The sequence below is a fragment of the Anguilla anguilla genome, chromosome 17 (genome assembly GCF_013347855.1).
Source record: "Anguilla anguilla isolate fAngAng1 chromosome 17, fAngAng1.pri, whole genome shotgun sequence".
Taxonomy (NCBI): Eukaryota; Metazoa; Chordata; class Actinopteri; order Anguilliformes; family Anguillidae; genus Anguilla; species Anguilla anguilla.
In genome coordinates, this window is record NC_049217.1 from 3,876,569 (window position 1) to 3,891,675 (window position 15,107).

General features: G+C 47.2%; 1 protein-coding gene across 3 annotated transcripts in view; it reads right to left on the reverse strand.

The window, feature by feature from the left end:
- Window positions 1-14,140, reverse strand: part of LOC118217309 (MAGUK p55 subfamily member 3-like) — a 30,271-nt gene extending 16,131 nt beyond the window's left edge. Inside the window, exons 1-6 of one of the 3 annotated variants that reach the window (XM_035399208.1) lie at window positions 14,002-14,140; window positions 3,961-4,018; window positions 2,899-3,017; window positions 2,412-2,489; window positions 741-821; window positions 56-193 (exon numbers count right to left, since the gene is read on the reverse strand). In XM_035399208.1, the coding sequence (XP_035255099.1) occupies window positions 56-193; window positions 741-821; window positions 2,412-2,489; window positions 2,899-3,017; window positions 3,961-3,985 (441 nt within the window). In that variant the 5' untranslated portion in view covers window positions 3,986-4,018; window positions 14,002-14,140. Of the gene's footprint in view, window positions 1-55; window positions 194-740; window positions 822-2,411; window positions 2,490-2,898; window positions 3,018-3,960; window positions 4,019-13,672; window positions 13,826-14,001 lie in introns of those variants that run through there. The other 2 variants (XM_035399206.1, XM_035399207.1) reach the window with 2 other exon arrangements.
- Window positions 14,141-15,107: the final 967 nt, after the last annotated feature.

A 15,107-nucleotide genomic window follows, 5' to 3' on the forward strand; every position in this document is an offset into this window, starting at 1 on the left:
ATACACGGTTACTGACCATACTGCTGTATTATACTGTTCCAAAGCTGTTACTCACCAGGGGCTCCTTGTTCTTCACCAGTCTCACGATCTTCACAGACTCCTCCTCCAGGTCATCCTCCAGGTCATCTGGCAGCGGAGGCAAGGTGGGGTCAAAGTTCTTCTGAGCCACTGTGTCGTGCACGCTGAAGACAGCCTGGCAGGACGGAGAGAGGGAGAGAGGGAGAAAGGGAGAGAGAGAGAGAGAGAGACTCAAAGTCATTTTTCTGTAAGTAAGTCTTGGAATAAAACATATTTCAGAGCTCATGAAATTCCATTGTTCTTGTGGCACAGGGCCCACGGGCTAGTGATCACACTGGGACAAACCAATTAAAGTGGGATTCGCTTCATTTAATGGCATCACAGTCAAATTAATTTCTACAACTCAGCAGGATGTTACAGAACAAAAACAAAGCTTTGAGGAAATTAAAATGCAGATTGACATTGCAGGATTACGGAGTGATTTAGAATAATATTAACCCAGACTTCTGGCCCATCCTTTTATTGCCCAGAACCATGTTTCTCTGAGTATCTGAAAGGAGGTATGTGTGGAAGAATGTGTGTGAATATGTTTGATGCATGCATGTGTATGTGTGTGTATGTATCGTGCTTTTGTACATGTGTATGCATGCACGTGTGTACATATATGTGTGTGTGTATAAGCACACGCATGTGTGCAGGTCCGTATGTTTGCTCATCATTACCTTTACATGAGGTGATGTCAGCAGTTGCAGAAGTTCCTTCTCCTCGCTGCTCATTGGTCCGTTCTGCAGCTCCTCTGCCACCTGTCAATCAAAGCACTGTCAGAGGAGGTGGAACTAGGAACAGACGCCCCTTTTGCATATTCACACCATCGAAAAGAACGGAATAATTCCCTAACCCGTCATAAGCTCAGTGAGGCGGTCGCAGTCCAGAGTGCTGAAGGCCTCCCGGACAGCAGGTGGCAGCAGAGCATGCAGTTAAAAAGGGCTGCTCCTCCACCTCACTATTTGGCAGTATATACGCAAGCTCTAGACCCCGTTTCACAAAGCAGGATTACTGAGCTTGCTGATAACCACACTCAGTAAAACCCAGAACCCTGCAGATCTGGAACACGGACTGAAGTAAAAAGAGCTGTTCCGGGTTTTACTCAGTGCAGTTATCCAGCTGACTCAGCAATCCTGCTACTGTGTTCTGAGGAAGTGCATACCAAGACTCTGCAATTAAAGACTGTATGAATATTTAATGGGGCTTTGGCTGCACAGAATAGGTGTGGGGTGAACAAAGACACAAAGCAAATCCATGTAAGGTTTTCACTCCAACCCTAACAAAGCACACATCATTCAACAGCAAGAGATGACACTGCGCTGCTAGTAAGCAGAATCAGGTGTACCAAATTAGGGTTGTAGTGAAAACCTACAGGATGGTAGAGCCCCAGGATCAAGGTTGGGGAGCCCTGCTCTAGATTGACAATCCTAGTCCACCAGCAGCCATTTAACATAGAGCTAGATGGAGGTGGTATGAAAGTTGGAAAATACAGTCACGACAGAAAATAAATGACTCAGAAAATAACTTTTCTCCAAGCGTGAATATGGCAAACCGGAACAGGGAGATCAATTACAAAGCTTCTCTTGAAATTTATGCTAATAGAAAAAAAAGTAATTGTTCTTGCGCAGGGTGACTCCTGAAAACTGCCTATGATGCAGACAGTCTGCCATAGAGATGAAGAAAGAATGTGGCTCCAGTGCATTTTTTCCCCTCAATAATTTAGGATGTAGCTCAGGATGAATGAAGTAGCATACAGAGCAGTTCCTTGAATGCTAGGATGGTACACTGTCTTCCATAATCCCTGGGTCAGCAGAATATGTGTATGTGTGTGTGTGACATTATGGAATGCACCCGTGTGTGAAACTAGCTGCTTTATCTCCAGAGTGACTCTGTCCCTGCTCCCGGAGGCTGTCCCTCGCGTCGGCGCTCTGATCTGCCCTCCGCTGACATCGCCGGAGGGGCGTGTCCTGTCTCACGACTCACGACTCAGACAGACCCAGGGCGGAGTCAAAAATAAAATATTCACCATTCTGCCTCCAAGCAACTCCACAGACCTGTCTAACTGTGCAGATGCAACCCCCTTTTACCCACAGTTCCACTGGCTTTAGATTACATAAGCCTGTAGGGATGGGCTAAAACACCTCAAAATACAAAATACCTCCCAAATAAATGTATCTTAAATCAAAATGATAGAGGCCTAGTCTGCGTTGTAACTGGCATAGCTGAGTGATTCCAGCCTCATTATTTGTCATTATTTACTGTGGCCCTGTTGCCTAATTTTAGCCCCTATTTATGACTTCAGGCCTTTATGAGATCAAAGCTGCAGACGGCCAAGGCGCTGTACTAACATCCTCCGCCAGAGAGGAGGCGCTGTGCAGGATGGGCGATGGGCTCTGTCGCTCATACTGTCGCAGCTTTTCATGGATCTGTAACACACAGGTAAGTACAAAATAAGTCAGTGCCCTCTACAGGAAAGGAGAATCACCACATATCCGGCAAAAAGAGCTCTGAGGAAGACCAGAGACTATCTTCAGAGCCAATAAAGGACGGGCGTCCAATCAGAATGCTGACCCCAGCATTCTCTGCACAGGTACTGCGGAGAACTCCTCTGACTCAAATGCTAACCAAGATTAGAAATTCTTTCGACGCCAGAAAATGCTTTTCACAAATCCTTCAAAATTTTCAAAGAAACATTATTCCCAAGATGTACTGTAGAATGGAAAAATAATTTTGAAACCATTTGAAATAAATTAAATGCTTTAGATACCAGTAAAACTCCAGCAGATTGCTTATATTTTAATGACGATATGACCCAGGTGTGGTGAAGTGTCCTACCTTCATCAGGTAGCCCAGGCTCTTCTCGCTGAAGACCTCCTTCAGGAAGACCATGTCCTCCCTGTGGTTGGCATCAGGGTGGAGCTGTGATGTCAGGAGGGCTAGCGTTTCGTGCAGACCTGTGGGCCACAGATGATAGCTCAACGCTAGCTGTGTCGTCATCTTAGCGTTAAAGGCCAGATCAACAAGCCATCGGTTTACAAGATGTTCTTTAAAACATTTTCAGAAGAAAAGTTTCGGCAGAGGTTTTATCATTTCCGCTGATGGCTATATTCCAGAGTTAAAGCCAAGATGGATCTCCTCAGCTGCCTCATAATGTTGTGTAATTTTATTTTATTTGTGTAACTCTCATTTTAATGTGGAATGTGTTGTCTAATAAGTATGCCATAAAATTCTCACCAGAATCTCATTACCACTATGGTTTTGGTCTGAGGTGACTACTTGGCAGAGCTGACAGACTTTATGTGTTTGCTTTTGAATACATCCACTTTGCTTTGTTTATATGAAGCAATACAACTGCTACTCATAAGCATTTATTTATTGTTATTTTTCATATTGATATTTGTAGGCATTCTGCTCATAGACCTACAGATGGTATGAGGTCAGGGTGGCACAAAAAGACACATTTCATTAATTGAACCCGAAGTAAGCACCCACAAGCCATTACTCATTTCCAGAGATTCCTGGATCACCTTCATGTGCTACGCTAGCGCAGCTATGTGAAAAATAGCTTGCATTTTGGCACCATAAGCCTATGCATATGGCACCATGCAGACCGTGCCAGCACTCGGGTGACAGTGCTGTAATGGAGGGCGCCGAGCTGAAGAATGACTGTAGCAGATGTTCAGAATATCTTGAGAATTCAAATTTGAAGCATGGTAGGTGAGTCAGGGAAAACAGCAACGCGTCACATCCACCTCTGAGGTGTCTGTCAGTGCTGACAGCAGCCGCTGTTCTAGGCTGGCACCCTCCCTGCAGGCGCATCCGAATGACCAATCGCAGCCATGGCCACGTCCTGGCCCACATTACCTACGGTGTCATCAGTGATGTCAGAGATCTCACCTGCACCTGCGGAGAGGACCGGCATGGCTTCTTTCCTCAATTACCCGGGAGAGGCTACCTAGAAAACAAACCAGACACAGAAAGGAAAATAAGAAAAATGTATAAACACTTATACACCCCTTGTCTTATCTCTCTTACGCACAAACACACACTCACATACACAGTCTCTCTCTCTCACATGCACACACACCCACACACACACACACTTATACACAAACTCACATACACACACAAACACACACTCACACTCTCACATACACACACACACACAAACACACACACGCACACGCACCTGGCACCACACGCATGCACGCACACAGAGATTCAGCTGTTGCTAGCGGTGAGCTAACACACTGGCCCTCATCTACACTGTAATGACCCTCACAGTGGGCCTGGCAGATCATCTGGGGACTGGGAGTGATACACAGCCTTCATTAGAGGGGTCCGGCGTACAGCAGTGTAAGAATAATTGCCCGATAAAGCCTTTTATTGCCCCTTTGATTGGGAGTGTGTGGGCGGGCATTGTGAATGCTGCCTCGCTGCAGGCCTAATTTATGACCAGCATCTAACCCAGTCCAAGCCCTGGCAGAGAGGTAGCCCTGCAGAATAGTGCCTGTCCTCCATCAGCACACAGTGAGCAACAACGAAGTGCTACATCAGGCCTGCTGCTTTTCTCTCGGCCTGCAGAGAGGACATGCAGGGCTTCTTCAAAAACTAACCCAGCATGCCAGAGACACTGGCGAAGAAGAAGAAGAAGAAGAAGAAGAACAGCAACAACAACAACAACAACAACAATTATAGGGCACCAAAATGCTAAGTAGTAGCAGTGTATTGTTTCAATTGAACTGAAAAGACAGAACCTCAGCAAGGCCAGTAGGTTGTAAGGCAGAGACGGTTCGATACAGAGAGTGTTTTCAGATACAGCGCAATAACATGCAGCACACATGAGCCAATCAGATCGGTTCGGGTTGTGAAAACAGAAATGCCCTGGTAACCTGCAGGAACAGGGAAAGGTTAATATAAGAGACATGGGGGGCATGGGGGTCTGCTAAGGGCCTCAGCCCAGAAGATTAACGTAACAGAACAGTGTGGGTCAATTGCAGCGTGCTTACCTCAGGTTTAACCCTCTGTACCACAGACCTGTATTACACCTGGAACAGCTAATCCTCATTTCAGAGATTTGGATAGCTACTCCAGTTGTAATGCAGTTCTGTGGTCTAGGGGTCTAAACTCCATCTAAGCATGCTGCAATTAACCCAGTGTGTTTGACCAGGCCTCTGGTGCAATCTAATATACGGAATTAGCGGTGGAAGAACCCAGCAAGCAAGCTAGCTCTTATTATACTGCTGCAGTTAGCAGCTGCCAGCCCACCAGCGCTTAGCATCAGCGCTGCCCTGGCCTGATATCCGTGGGACCGTTAGTCGTTTTGCAGTCGTTTATTAGCCCTCTCTTATCTCCCCCTCACATTTTCTCCCCACTAGCGGACCTCGATGGCGGTAAATCGCAGAACGCTGGCAGGGCCACAGCTGTGCTGACGACAGGGCACTTTTACGCCCTGCGTATCCGCCGACTGACCGGAATTGCGGTCTCGAAACCGAAATGACTAGAATCCACTAAATAAACTGATTGTCTGAGAAGAGTCTTGGCACTGTGATTATCGTGGGCTCGACCGTCGCCGTTTCATTTGGCTCAAAATAACCCCTGTGTGTGAGGAAATGGGTGAGTAGTGAGGAATAATGAGAAGTGGGACAGGATCAGTCTTTGAGGAACTTCAACTATAGGCTTGACTTAAAAAAATGGAATAGGGAAAATACATAACGAAAGCTGATTGGTTGCTTGCTAATGTGTAATCATGACATGGGGCTATAATCAAGTTTGTGTGGTGTTTCATAAGTCACAGGAGTGCCTTTGATCTTGCCACAGTTGCAACACACCAAAAATAACCAGCGACAATATGGATAAATGACCAATCATGAAGATGAATCAGTTCTTCTGTAAATTTAGAGTCTTTAGCTTGAGACATAATCACCCCTAAGATTCCAAAAATATTATCCAAGTAGGTAGGTGCATCTAGGCAGATCAGTCCAGAACTGGTAAATTTTGAAATTTTAATTAATAGTGTTCTCCGGGAAACGCTTCACGTACTGTACACCACGTAAGTGTACTCCAGTTTAAAATGCACTATACAGAGAAGGTCCCTTTGTTAATTCTGACATGGAGACTGCAGGGTTTTCCCCACGGGTCTGGGGGTAGGCGACCCTCGGAGCGTGTTTGGGATCAGCAGTGGGATTAGGGCTAGCCGTGAATACAGACGGTTCATGAATAATTCAGAAGGGCAGGCTAGGCATCCCCGCCCCAAGCAGCTGTTTTTAAGGGCAGCAAGGAGACAAAACCGAGCTCTTCTTTATTCTCACGTTTAACCTGGGGTCAGTCAGACCAGGCAGGCGGCCGTGACGGTAATAATGGCACTTCGCGGTTAGAGCCCGACTGAACCACGCAGCGGTGTTAAGCGGCACAGTGAGTCCGGTGGTCTGAACTCAGAGCCTCCCATTCCTGAGCGCCACCCAGTGTGCTTTATTTTACACCTGGGTTTGACACTACACTGCTACTGCAGTACGCCACTGACACTTTACACCAGGGCTGCCAAACCCTGTTCGCGGAGATCCGCCAACCCGCAGGCTTTCACTCCGATCCTTGCAAAACACACCTCATCTGAAAGGTCCTCCTCTGACTCCACACTATGCAACCGTAGCCTGCAGTATGGAAAGAAGTGGGCTGGCAGCACCACGTTTCAGAGGTCAACCGCAGCGCGCTTAGCTAGAATTTAAACCTGTGGTCTAGGTCTAAACCCCTAGACCATAAAACTGTATTACAACTGAAACAGCTAATCCTTATTTCAGAAATTTCGGATTTGACCTTTGATGTCTACACACTCCCGAATCAGTAGTGGGGCTCACGCATGAACGCAGCTGTGGTTGCAGTCGCAGATAATTGGACATTCCAAATTATGGACCGTCGTATTGGATATGTAAAGCCTCGTGTTGGGCACCAAAAGCTTCACATCTAGAAGGATGTCTGCTATCTACATTCTGTCTCGAGCAGGGGTGTCACAATCTAGTCCCAAGGGCCTTAATGCAACATGGCCACAGTTCAGAATGCATCCACAGATCGCCTTATACAGCTCCAACTGCAGGCTCACTGAAGACCAGCCAACAGAACACTCTGTGGACACTATCAGAAGCAGACAAAACAAACTGTAAAGAAGGAGAGTAGGGAAAGGTCATCCAATGTTTGGGCTCATCATAAACCTAGAGATGAAACTAAGAATTATGAAGATTATTTTTTTATCTCTACTGATAAAATATATTAATTCCGTATTTTCATCAGCTTCTAAAATTATAGTCAATCTCAAAAGATAAAACATTTTAAAAATACTTTTAATTAATAAGAAAGAAACACATTCCACGGGACATGATTTTTAAATGCAATCTTCACTTGTTCACGTGTCGTTATTTTATTTCATTTCACCCACTGTGTCCCTTCTAAATCATTGATCTATTTAATTTGAAATCTTTGCAAATTAATAATGATTAATTTTTTTGAAACACAAAGGTTTACCACAAAGGACATAGATCGCAAACTACTAGCTCACATGGAAAGAAAAAATGATCATTTAATTTCATATGAACAATTTAATGTAGTCTATTCAATTTAAATGACATTTGATTGGGTAATTCTGTTTATTTTCTAGCATGATATCATTGTCGCTAATAGCATTGTACACCAGCAGTGTTTGGTGCGGTTTATACGTTGCCATCCGAACATCATGTCCCGGGCTCATGGTGGTAACCTCACGGTAACCTTAAAATTGGCTCCACCTCAGGGCACATTGCAATCCTCCATATGCTGTGCATTCACAGCCTTTTAAACAGAACTGAGGGCAGAACATAATATTAGTGCCAGCAATGATTCTCTCCAAAAAGAAACTGTGATCAAGCAAGGACCAATCAGCTCTTCTTGGCTCAGAAATCAGAACTGCCTTCCCTGCACACTGATCCTCAATATAAGACAACCAGACATGAATGCATGCATGATTTACAGGATTTACAGTACCACCAATCTGATGTGTGCGTCTGTCAAATAACTATTTCCTGAAATGATGATATGGACATCCAGGTTGAGGTATCAGAGCTTCCTTGTTTCCTTTTGGTAAACATTTTCCTCACCCCTTTCAACTTCCTGTCATTCGATGAATTATCTGTTTGGTACCACTGGCTCTCCCTGTATCTGTCAGACATATTTAATCTCTATTGACCATGAGTGCGAAGTTTCAGAAAATAGAGGCATTTATGTGAAAGCATCTACAACCAGAGGTGTTCTATGTGCCAATAGTCATGTCAAATAGACCCAAAGCCTTTACATATGGCATTTGTACAGTAAGTGCAAGTATACATTGCAAAGTGTTTTTTTTATGAACTTCTAATTATGCAAGAGCATGGTTTCAGGAAGCTCATAATGGGTTAGGCTACAGCGAGCTGTCATTCATTGCCTCGTTTCAACCAATCAAAGAGTCTGCAGCAAAATTCAATGATTTGCTCGACTCAGCGAGTCAGTGAGAGTATATTTTGCTCAGCCCAGTTTTTGATTTCACATAACCTTATTTTTCCATAACTGCATGAATTTACTGAAACAAACTTAGGAGAGGCCACTAAAGTGTATATATAACTATGCATATGGCATTTGTGGGGATGTAAACCATATATTGTACATGTATAAAGATGGTAGTAATCGACAAGGCAATGGATATTTCTTGGTTTGGTATTTATCACCTGGTTATTTTTGCATGTCTCAGATCTGCATGATGCCTGTTATGTATCTGTTGAGTCCCGAATCATAACCATTCAAATTTAAAACAAGTTTAGTATACCCCTTTAATATATTCCAGTTTACTTCTTTCATTATGTACTGAATCAGTCGATGCGGAACGGAAAGACAGCTTTTATAATGCGTTTATCTGTGATGAGCCTGACCCTGATGAAGATAAAGTGAGATATTTCAGAGATATTTGTGGAGACCACAGCAGGAGACAGACAGACAGACAGACAGAAAGACAGGCTTGGTCACAATGATGTGCATACATGTGCATGCGCCAGCAAACACGCAGACACACACACCCACACACACACACTCACACAAACACGCACTCACACACACACCCACACACACACACACATACACACACACACCCCCACACACATACACACACACGCATGCGCACACATACACACACTCACACACACACACACACGCATGAATAAAGGGATAAACAGGCGCGGCAGGGTTGTGTGTGTGAGCAAGGCCTGGTCGCTGTCATTAGGGCTGTGTGCAGACTCAGCCCACTCAGCACAGCGGGTGGTGGCGGCTCATTTCTGACCCCTCGCTGCTTTTTAATAAAAGCCCGTCCCCCATGCCGCGGGCATTAAACATTCTCCAAGACTCTCAGAGTCACACAACGAACGCCTGCGTCTTGCCCTCTTCTTCGTCCTCATCCTGCTCCTCGTCATCTTTATCATCGTCATCAAACACCCTCATCATGATCATCATCATCAACATCATCATTACTGTCATCGTCACTATCATCATCAGAGTAGCTACCACTAACAGTGCCCACTTGCCTAACCACTGCATACAGAACACTAGCTAGGGAACCGACCTTCTGATTTACAAGTTGCAGGTTCCATTTCCAGGAAGAGAAATGCAATTGTTCCTTGCCAATGCACTTATAACCCAAAATTGCTTCTCTAAATATCAAAAAAAAAAAAAAGAACTAGGTAAGCTGTGTGTCTGCTAAATGCCTAAACATAACATGACTTGGACTGATACTGAGGTTCCTGCCCAGAGCTGTGCTGCCTAGGCTGACTGCTCACAGCGTTATAATAAAGCCGTTGTGCTCGCATATTCACACAGGATAACCGCGTAGCAGGGCCCATGAATATAATCGCTAATGTGTAGCATGCAATGTAGGTTAGCAGGGTGGCCATATCCTCCAGAAATAGCCTCTTAAATCCATGGCATAAGCCTCTTTGACTCAGCTACAGCCGCTGAAACATGTTCTTCCTGTCTGCTTTGATGTTATACACAATATCAAACCGGACTTTTAATCTCTAATCAGAAGGTCCTAAAAAGTCGGGGACCTTTATTTTGACAGCCATTCCCCAGGTGACCCAGCGCAGCACTTGGAGGCGGGGTCACAGGACGGGTCTCGCGGCGGGGGTGCTGGACAGGCCACGCCCCGGCTGAGGATGGCAAGCGGGGGGGCCGGGACGGCAGCCATTTCAGCCGGGAGAGGGATTAAAATCTCCGCTCAGCCGCAGGAAGTCGGGGGGGGGGGGGAGGGGCGGCCCGCTGCACGTCACCCACCGCCCAGCCCGTTAAACGCCACGGACGCCGGCGGCCCTGACCCCTGACCCCGTGCGCTCGGTTCACCCGTCTCCATAATGGAACGCTCTCATCCCCCCCCCTCCTCCTCTGCCCTCACCGCTTTTTAATCAGATGTACGCATTTCCGCCGGTCCTCTTAATGGGGCTCCAAGCGAAGATAAGCGCCATGTTTTCCTGCAATGCCACCGCTGCCCCAGCCGCTCCGCTTCTCGAAGGTAGTCTACACAGGAGGTGGGCGACATCGCCAGGTTTTTCAGGGAGTGACTGAAAGTCTCCGATTGCCTGGTCGTGTATCGGCTGGTACGGGGATCGATGCTTGTCCTCGGATTCTATTCTGTAGCCGAGCCTGAAAGCTATTTGTCCTTGTTCAGTCCAGACGTGTTTCGGGCATTACGGTCTGTCTGCAGTTTGTCTCCGTGAAAAGCGGAGACAGGCTATTCTTTAACCCTTTGGTTCTCAGGTTTGGTCCTGGGGACCCCTCTGTATGCTCATTTCCGTTCCAACCAATATCTTACTCGCTGGAGGTTGTTGAACACAAACGTTTAAGTTCTTTAATAAGCTTTTCCTGAAACTTGTTGACACAATGCAGGTTTGGCTCGTTGCCATTTGCTTTGTCTTTAAATTCTCCATGATTGGTTAGTTACAGTGGCCACGTGTCCACACTTTCACCAATTAGGAGCCTGTTGATTCGCCTCAGTCTCTAATCTGATCCCTTCAAAAACAAATTTTACCTCTCTTTATGAAATCGTTTGCAATATAGCACAATGTGAATATGACTTTCATTCTTCAGTCTTTCACAGCTATTTCTGACATAATGTGGCAACGGGGGTAAATACTCCCTCAGAACTGGAAAAGAGTAATAAAGAAAAACTAACACCTTGTTAAAACTCTGTGACTGCAATTGTGGTTCTAATAAAAAAAACAGCATGCACAGAGAGTCCCCTAGGACCGAACTTGAGAACCGCTGCTTTAACCCAAGTTGACCCATCGTGGTTTTAAAAAACCTCTTTTCTCCTCAAGCCAGAGCAGTGGAACAATATGACAAACCTCATGAATTCATTTAAATCGTTCTTTAACATAAAATTCTTTTAATAAAAACCCATTAACTAAATGAACCCGCATAGCTTATATCTATAAGCACGTTTTAATACGATACGTCCCGAAGCACCGTCGAAACACCATCGTTTGAACCTACCGCAGAACAAGAGCGGTCTGGATTTCGCGTACCTCCAGCCCCCGAGCAGATCTTCGAGCCCCAGAGCTAAACCTGAACTCCCACGCAGGTCTGCAGGAGTCTGCTCCGGTGGATGGGCATGACCTCTCGTTCACGGGTGAGCAGGAGATGAATGGTTTTTGGACGCGCTAATGCTCCTAAAGGCTTAAAGGTCGCAGCTCGCCCCCCCCCCCCCGGCCCACGGTGCACACGAATGTCAGCTTTAAAGCCTGGCCCACATGTCTGAGGAGAATCTAATCCCTGATCCCAGTCTCTCCGGGTTAAATCTGTGATTCAGACCTCCGCCTCCCCGGCGCTGACCCGCGCCAGAGCTCGGATTCCCCGCCGCCTCACGCTCATCTCCGAGAGCTGAGCCCCGCTGCCGCCTGATCTGTCTCTGCACTACGACGCGACGCGTACGGGCGCGCTGGCAAACTCGAACCTCAGGGCCAGCGCCGCTGCTGGTTTTAATTCTCCCTCTCTTACCAGGGGACTGATTAGAACCCGTGAGTTTGATGAGACTTTAACCTTTGAGTTAATCACCCATTTAACCCATGGGGCGACATAGCTCAGGAGGTAAGACCGATTGTCTAGTAGTCGGAGGGTTGCCGGTTCAAACCCCGCCCTGGGCATGTCGAAGTGTCCTTGAGCAAGACGCCTAACCCCTAACTGCTCTGGCGAATGAGAGGCATCAATTGTAAAGCGCTTTGGATAAAAGCGCTATATAAATGCAGTCCATTTACCATTTAACCATCTAGAAATTAAAGGCAGCGGCACTACTGGCTTCCGTGGGCAGATCTGAGTGTCCCTGCTGTAGAAGCTTTGACAACAGGTGCACCTTATTTCCAGGTGGACACGGGTTCTGTGCCACTGTGTCCTTATGATACACATCTCACAGCTCTTACGACCTGCCTGTGAGGTCACGTTTTAAATAAAATCCACCAGGTAGCGGGACGTCCCAGGATTGGACAGGCTTTTGGGCTGAGGCTAGCTCAGGTTACATCAGCAATACCTCATTTGGACCAATCAGCCAGCTAGGACCCCAGCATGGCTCTGAGCACCAGGCATAACAATGTGTCTCGCTGCAGTCGGACCACGTCATAAGAAATGAGAAGGCCTGTGGAAGAAGACTGTGCTAACTGCACAGGACGCCTCCACTAATTAAGAGAATAAACTTTAAAGGAAGAAAATATCTATCTTGCAAAGGCCTTTAAAGGGTACCCGTATTAGCGTACGTGTACAGAAGCGTTGTCTGCACGGTATCCTTCTTTTTAGGCTACCGCGCCAGTTGAGTGAGACTCCGGAGTGAACCAGACCACCGCTCTCTACCCATCATGCCCCAGGCCCGCTGCCCCAGAGGCAGTTCCGCAGCAGCTGACCACGTAGGGCAGAAGCACACGAGGCCCAGAGACAGAGACGGCGCAGGCGAAAAGAGACGCTGTGTGGCGTCGTTAAGAAAACGCGATTAAGATTTTAACAGGTCACTTGGAGTCCCTGAGCCTGTGTTTAAATGACAATGTCAATACTCATTTTTTAAAAACATGTGTCGTATGCATGTCTTTACTCAGTTTACACAGTATATATTTCATATATACATTTGTTGTGAGAAAGGCTTTGCGGTACCATGCAAAAAAAAATAATTAATTATTAGCAGCTTAAAAAGAACAAAAAAAACATATGAAAGTAGTTCTGGGTAAGAACAGCTGCTAAACGCCTATATGCAATCACTATTAAAGTCAATAAAAAGTTTTTTTCTTTTATGGATTATGCTGATGTGTACATGATATATTACAATTGAGTTATAAAAAATAGAGTTCTGACATTTTAATGAATCAGTGTTGCCCCACACTTTCTTTTATGCCACCCAGGGCAGGTTAAAACAAAACAAATCCTCTCTCTCATCTCACCCACCTACCTCATCCCACCTCCCCCCCCCCCCCCCCCCCCCCGACCCCCACCCCCCTTACACGTGTCACAGACCACAAATCCACACTTCAAATCACACTACATTACCAGCAGCAGTTCACCTCGACCAGGACCCAAATCCGCAAAGACTCACCTGCCAGCGACGCTAAAATAATCAGCCTTACTTCCTGACAGCCGAACGTACAGTGGAGCTCTTCATCATTTTTCAGGAGCCTGCATTGCATCCTTCCACCAGTCTAATATCTCTCTCTTTCTCTCTCTCTCTCTCTCTCACTCCCTCTCGTTCTCTCACTCTCTCTCCCTCCCTCTCTCCCTCTCTCTCCCTGCGGTACAGTGGTTTGTTGGCATACAGCACTGAGCAGTGTACACAGAAAGGCTGCTTCCCCCTGCTTCCCTCCTTCGCCGGTGGCGCTGGGCTCCAGGAGGAAGCCGCAAGCGCGGAGGCGGGCGAGCGTCCCTTACCGTTAAAACGTCCCCGTACCGCCGCAGAACCGCTCCACCGCGCCGCTAACCTCCCTGCGTGTCTGAGTGCGGCTACTCCACTCTCCGCTCCCCCCTGCCTCTCTCTCTCTCTCTCTCTCTCTGTTTCTCTCTCTCTCCTTGCCCCTCCCCTCTCTCCTCTCTTCCCCTCCCCTTTCTTTCGCTCCCTCTCTCTCTCTCTCTCTCTCTCTCTCATCGCTGATTGAGACGGGACGCTAACGCCTCGTACTTCCTGGAAGCCCCGTGTCAGGGGTGTGTAGCGCACAAAGGCATGATGTCACTTCGGCTGACCCCGCCCCCTCCTCTCCACGACCCCCCCCAACCCCACCCCCACCCATTAGCATTCATCCACCCTTCCCAAAGGGTAATAAAACATCCTCCCCCCTCAGCTCCACCTTTCCTCCTCCCTCCGTGGAAGCTGCTGTTGTCCTCTCTCCTCTTTTGTCTGAAACGTGCAGCAGGGTCGGGAGCCCGCAGAGATGGTCAGATGGAGAGAGAGAGAGAGAGAGAGAGACAGAGAGAGAGAGAGAGAGAGAGAGAGAGAGTGAGAGAGGTTGGGGAGACAGAGGGAGGGAGAGAGAGGGAGAGAGAGAGAGAGAGAGAGAGAGAGAGAGAGTCTTTGTGCTCAGCACGGTATCCCCTGGGGACCCGCGGCTAACAAGTGGGCCGCGCACAGACAGCCGCACGTACAGCTATACACAGGGGAGCTATGAGGGAGAGTGTGTGCACGCGCGTGTGTGTGTGCCTGTGTGCACGCGTGCGCGCGCGTGTGTGTGTGTACGCGTGTGTGTGTGCCTGTGTGCACACGTGTGTGTGTGTGTGTGTGTGTGTATGCCTGTTTGTGTGTGTGTGCACGTGTGTCCATACTTGCATTGTGTGTAAGCAGGTGAGTGTATGCTTGTGTGTGTGTGTGGGTGTCCATACTTGCATTGTGTGTGAGCGGGTGTGTGTATGCCTGTGTGTGTGTGTGTGTGCGTGTGTCCATACTTGCATTGTGTGTGAGCGGGTGTGTGTATGTGCGCCCGTGCCTGCTGTGTGTGCGGGCACATGTACAGCGCAGTTCGTAAGTATTTGGACACAAGTTCTGT